At 34.5% G+C, this 6,873-nt stretch overlaps 1 protein-coding gene across 3 annotated transcripts in view; it reads right to left on the bottom strand.

The window, feature by feature from the left end:
- Positions 1-4,307: 4,307 nt before the first annotated feature.
- The window catches only part of LOC106868367 (uncharacterized), a 77,285-nt gene continuing 74,719 nt past the window's right edge, over positions 4,308-6,873 (bottom strand). For 2 of the 3 annotated variants that reach the window (XM_014913587.2, XM_014913586.2), the window contains one exon: positions 4,308-4,617. In XM_014913587.2, the coding sequence (XP_014769073.1) occupies positions 4,469-4,617 (149 nt within the window). In that variant the 3' untranslated portion in view covers positions 4,308-4,468. Of the gene's footprint in view, positions 4,638-6,873 lie in introns of all 3 variants that reach the window. The other variant, XM_052971675.1, reaches the window with a different exon arrangement.

Genomic DNA, 6,873 nt, shown 5'->3' with positions numbered 1-6,873 from the left:
ATTTTTATTATAACTACTCTAAGCTATAACACTTATATATTTATGTAATGGTGACCACATTTATTTCTTTATCACTTGGTCGGTCAGTCAGTCAGTGTGTGTAGGAGACTATAAACCTAGCCACACACACAATGTTGCAGTTTGTAAACAAAAAAGGAAGGTAGTACCCAATACATGGCATGGAGTTTATTTATACATATTTCAACTGAGATTCTGGTCACTATTCAAATATACATGCTTAGTGATTGTTTGGGCAACTTTGAAACATTGCAGAGTGTGAGTTTAAAGCAGCATTTAGCCATACTCTTTATACCAATGTATATATATAATATAGCCATCAGTTAAAAATGAATATCAATAACACCAAATGATAATGGCTTGTTTTGTTTATTATTCCATTCTGCTTCAGCTAAGTGTACTGTGGTATTGTTGTTGTTTTTAAGCTGCAATGTCTGTCACTAGACTTGCAAAGACAATTGTAAAGTGTATTAACTATATTGTTCAAATATTTTGTTGTCTTCAGCTTATCTATTTCTAACAGGTTGTTATATAATGATTGCCAACATTATATTATTTTGATTTTGTCAATAGATGAGCTTTGTTTGCTCACCTGTTGTGGCTTTTTTCAACCTTTACTACAACATCAGTCATGTGTATATCTTCAATACATTTTGCAAATGGCCACCACTGTTGGAATTATCTCATGTAGTGGTATCAGCAGAAAATTCCTTATTTGCAACTATAGAATTATCCTTTTTGACCCCTCTCCCAATTTGTTTCTGTTATAAATAATTGCACTTTGGATCACAATTTTTTTTCCAATTTTAAAATTGTGGCTTGTGAAATATTATTTCCATTATGGTAAAATATGGGGTTTGAAAACTGTTAGTAAATTTTGTTGGGAGTGGGTTGTAGTTGTGTATATAAATACATATATTTACTGTGTGTATATATATATATATATATATATACATACATAAATAGATATATATATATATTTACTGATATATTTCAGTTGTGTATTATATTAAGGACATCATGAATATTACAATATCTTAAAAGGGTGGGAATTAAGTGCCAGAGGTGATAAGAAGACCCTTGTTATTGCATTGCCTGTTGTCGTCAATTTGTGTAGAGAAACTTATAATTTAAAACAAAAAAATTGATAAAATTTTACATTTTGAACGTTAGAAATTCCACACATAAGAATTCAATGGCTAAAGCTGGAGTAAAAGAATGAATATTGCTAATAAAGGAAATTAAACCAAACTTGACTGATGCTTTTGTTGTTTTTTGGGGTTTTTTTTCAGTGTGTCACTTTAATTCCAATGAATATCATCAATCCTCTCTTTAAGAGGCAACTACATTATCTGATGCTCCATTTCCTTAAGATGATGTAGTGTGAAACAAGGGAAATTTGGCTGATTTTGCATTTTTACATGTCACGCAACTATGGAGAGATTGCAAAATGACATAATGGTAGTTCCATAGAACTAATGGTGTTGTGAATGTCACATTTTAATTGCCAGTCTGGGTTAATTTATAGTTTGATGGGAGCTATTGTCAATGTTATGGTGAGAGACACCAAAAAATAGAAAGTCCACTGCCAAGAAAATATTCCTGATGATATTGAGTGGAGTGTTGGCTGGTGAGGAGTGAAAGCTTAGTTGTCTCTCAAAAGTATGACCTGGCAGCTTGTCTCATACAGTTGTGACCCAACATAAACAGCTTCTCACCTTTCTTCCACAGTACATTCTTGGAGGTCCCTTGGCTCCAAGGAAGATGACATTCCATCAAGTTGGTGCCAAACACATTTGGTGAATAGAGACCAAAAGCTGAGCAGCAGAGTCTTCCACAGGTTGGACAGGGAAGCAAAGAGCTGGACGTTAGAGGTGATGTAGCAGCAGCAAGTCTTGTTAAGCACTCATTAAACCACTGACAATGCCTTGTCTCACTGGTTTCACAAGCTTGATGGCAGATGGTCTGCCATCTGCTTCAATCCACAGTGAAGGAGATACAAAGATCAAGTTGCTGTACATTCTAATGATTCTGTTAGTCAAGTACATGGCCAGAAATTCAAGGGACAAGTTAACTGAATAACTTGACCTCAGTATGTGGCTAGTATTTTATTAGCCCCAAAGAGATGACAGGCAAAAATTATCTTCAGCAAGATTTGAACTGAGACCATGAAGAACTGGAACAAATATTGCAGTGCATTTTGTCTAACACTGATTCTGGCATAGTATTAATACCATGAAGTCCACCCCCAGTACTTTCACTTCAGAACATAAAGAATAAACAGAACTGACACAAAGCATTTTGTCCAATGCTGTAACAATGCTACCAAACCACTACCTCAGTAATGGTTTCAAATCTTGGCTCAAGGCTAGCAAGTTCAAGGGATGGGGTAAGTTAATTATATCAACCCCAGTGCCCAACTGGTACTTATTTTATTGACCCCAAAAAGAGGAAAGGCAAAGTTGACCTCAGCAGAATTTAAACACAGAACGTAAAAATGGCTGAAATGCCACAAAGCGTTTTGCCCAGCTTGTTAATGGTTCTGCCAACTCATTGCCTTTACCACATTAGTATTAATAAAATAGCTGTAATATCAGCTATAATCCAATCAACATATTTTAAATAAAGGCATTCTAACCATGATCATCATCTCTAAAGCTTCCTTGATATTTGCAGTAAATAACCAACACTGGCAGCTATCTAGCTTTATTATTAGTCATCAAATCATTGCATGTTCACTGTTCCATGCTTGCTTGGATAAACTAGTATCTGTTGAGACAGGTTTTCTACAGCCAGGTGCCCTTCCTGTTGCCAAAATTCACCTTTTACAAGCAAAGTAATATTTCCCAAAGCCAGGCATATTTTTCTATGGAAGACTGGAAATTGACATCACTTCATGATGGGATGGTTGTGAATAAACCATCCCATCATGTCAGGATAAGGGTTTACACACATGAATACTTATGTGCTACATAGTAGAAGACACTTTGGCAAGTGTTTTGTACTATACGTAAAATAAAAGAAATAGAAATTTTTAAAAATGTCATTGTTTATATAACTTGGTGAGCAAGTTCTAACCAGTTAAATTTTTCTGATTTAAACTATTGAAACTGTCTAAAAGTATTTAGCATTGTCCCTAACAACTTAATGGCTGATGAGGCTTACTTAGCAACACATGACAAGGAAATTTGAAATCATAGTGATGCTACTCGTTTTAGGATTTGTTCACAAAGTTTTCATAAAGGAATAGTTTCTTAAAGACAACTATAAATGGTCTGTTGATGGATTTGAACCCAGTATAGATAGCAAACTACATTCGTGAAATCAAAACCTTTCTTCTACTTAACAGCACTTATTGGTTTTGATAAGAAGGGGTTGGGACCCTGTAAAAGCCAGTGGCATTGTGGTTAACATACCCATTAAAAGTTAGTTTTTAATATTTGTATTTCAATGTCCCAGCTGCTTTAAAAATTACTCATCTCATAACTTTGTAAAAGCCAATGTGATCTTCATATTAATGTCTTTTTCTTTTTTTCTTTTTTTGCATGGACAAGCTAGACAGAAATTTATAAAGACAAGAAAACATTTTCAAAGTAAAAAAACTCAAATATGAAATTTTATATTTTTCTTTTAATCTTTAATTTTTATTTAAATTTCATTCCAAATAAACTGAAAACCCCAAAATAAAATCCCTCCAAGATTAATTATATATTTGACAAAAAGTTATCAAATTTAATTACAACCTATCACACAAGCATGTGACATTATTACTTGTAAACACAGTGTCTTGCTGTGAACATTTGTTAGTCATGGTAGGTAAAGCCCCAACTTAAAAACATGTGATCGGAAATTGATCTAGTAATGATCTTGAAGCCACTTTAAACTCTCTCTGGGTTCAATATATCACATCCACTTGAGTGTAGTGGACCCCTTACAAATATTACTGCATATAATAATTGTTTAAACATCAGTGTCAGAAGACTATTGTCTGTGTCGATATACTTAGCTCTTGATACTGATTCACCTTGTTTCAGTCAACAACACATTGGTGGCAGAAGGCCACCTATGTGTGTTGTTGAGCTCTGAGTCTGCTCTGATTACGCACACCTATGTTAAGACATTATTATTGATTTAATGAACTAGTGTAACTTAGGAATCAGCAGCAGAGACATAAAATTAAAACCAATGGTCATTCCACCCAAGGAGGTTTAGGTAAATGTAATGCAGTTAATTCATGTCGAAATTTGAAAGGCAAACAAATACATTAAGAAAACAATAAACAAACAAACAAAATTGTAACTCATTTTATATATGCTGCCACACCAAAACACCACCACCAATATGATGGCTGAACAACCCCAAATATTTTCTCAAAGACTGCTTTACCATATTTCAAATTAATTAGTGTTGTTATTGTGTTTCTTAAATTTCATTATTCTTGACACACACCCTATCCTTTATATGATTGTTGGGTGGTGACAGAACCCTTCTTGGTGTCCCTGATAAGTGAAGATTCTGCATTAGCTGCAACTTGATTACTTTCAACATTCACTACTACTGGTTCTTCTTTGTCTTCCTCTGCTGTTGTTGCTGCACATTCTGCAATTATTATTAAAAAACTGATTTCACTGAAAGTTTTAAAACAAGAAAAAGATAGCAAATACACTATAACTAATTTTTGTTGGATAGGCACACATTTTTGAAAGTGAAGGCAACTATAGTTCTTTGTGGTTAAAGCTAGGGTTAAACTAGTGCATAAAATTAGAATAATGTTTACTGTTTTACTCTATAGGTTTCATACACCAAACAATGGTAGTGGTTAACAACATTCAAAATACGATTTCTCTATAGTTTTGACTTCAAACTGAGTCAAGGAATATGAATGCATATTTATATCATCACTAGCTGGCCCCATGCCATCAAAAATGATGGCTAATTGTAGTATTTTATATATAAATATGGATGGTAAATCAAATTAATATACTTGTCAATGTTATCCAGTGGTTGTCTTCTGACATCGATCATCGTTTGTTACTGAAAGAACGCTGATTCACACATACAAACGTTCACATACTTCCCTTGTACACATACACTCACACAGTTGAAACGCTGTTTGATTTTTTTTTTCAGCGTTGAATGTTCACCATCCCACTTCCATTACACACACATTCACATACTTCCCTTTTACATACACACATGTGCACACACAGTTGAAACTCTCCCACTACCAGTTTGCCATCACTCCTTCCTTACTTATTCATCCATCACCCCTTCTTTTCTTTCTCATTCATGTGTTGTGATGGAGAAAAACACAAGAGTATTATTATAGTAGATATTTATGTCTACTTTTCTGCTAGCATAGCATACACACATTATCATTGTTTTAACATCCAGTTTTCTATGCTTGCATTAGTTGGACAGAATGCACAGCAGATGTAAATGTAACAAAGTATATGAATATATTTCACATTATCTGGTATAGAACTCAATATATTGGGCAGAATGGACAGATATATATTATATATAAGGTCTTTCCAGAAGTTTTCAGCAGACAATAATTTCAAAGAAGTACAAAACTCCTAATTTCCTTCAAAGTAGGATCCTCTGCCGCCAATGCACTTGTAACGCTCTGGCCACTTAGTGAAAGCCTCATGGCAGTCCTCCAAAGAAGACCCTTGTCACAATCTCCATCTTCCAAATGACTGGCCCAGAGGTTCTCCTTTAGCTTTGGGAACTAAAAGTCACAGAGAGCAAGGTCCAGACTATAGAGAGAGAGTGAGGGACAGTTTTGATGTCCATCTCTGTTAAATAGTTGTTTACCAGAATGTTCATTACTGAGTACCCTAGGAACAAATTTTGCACATGTTCAGATCTTCATGAATAATTCTGTGTACAGTTGCCACAACAGGTTTGATATATATATGTATATATATATACACATACATACATACATACATACATACACTCTGCCAATTTGGGAGGAGACAGGCATTAAATGATGATCATACACACACACATTGCCAAGTATACCTGAATGAGGGTTGGATCTAATTTCAGAGTGTGGAAAGAATTTCATAAATCTCCTCCTGATGAAGGAGAGTTTATGACCAGTTACATAGTGTGAAGTGGAAGAGAGAAAAGGTAAGATGTCGGACAACATTCCCAGACTGCTCAGGTATTTCTCCCCCAACAGCAACATAAACAATATAAAACAGAGATTGTGCAGAAAAAGTCCACAAGTAAATTTAACTCATATCCCAGGTAGTATATATCTACTTCTATAATTGACCACAGACAGATGAGAAATAAGTCCTATAGGATAGGCAACCAGTTAATTTCAGTGGCATTCATAGAAAAAGTAAATGTTCTTCTTAACTTGGTGAACAATAATTGTCCAAACACGTAGAAATATTTGTAGCAGAATTGAACTACAGACCTTTCAATACAATCAGACATAGTTGCACTCTTACAATAGGTTAGGTGAATGACAGCATGCTACAATAATGTGAGCATGTTGGTTGTAGGAGCACCACAAAAGTGATGAAAATAGCAGAATTGTGATTGTGAAGCAAATTTAAAGTCTCAGGTTTAATTCCTTGGGTCAAGTCATGTCTTGTGAAGACAAAAACTATGTGAAATCCCATCAGATCAATTGTATTGGTAATTCAAAGGTCTGGTCTTGTTACACTCATTCTCTTTGAGAATTACACTAAAGACATGTATATATGGAATAATCAATCACTTACTTGCTAATGAGCAAGTCAGTTATCAAACAACTGATCTGTTCATTGAAACTGATGAAGAACCAATTACTCAAGAATTAGTAGAAATTGGTAGACCAAGAGAGTGGTCTGC

This window comes from Octopus bimaculoides, chromosome 11, assembly GCF_001194135.2.
Source record: "Octopus bimaculoides isolate UCB-OBI-ISO-001 chromosome 11, ASM119413v2, whole genome shotgun sequence".
NCBI classification, from domain to species: Eukaryota; Metazoa; Mollusca; class Cephalopoda; order Octopoda; family Octopodidae; genus Octopus; species Octopus bimaculoides.
This window is presented reverse-complemented; position numbering and strand designations above follow the sequence as displayed.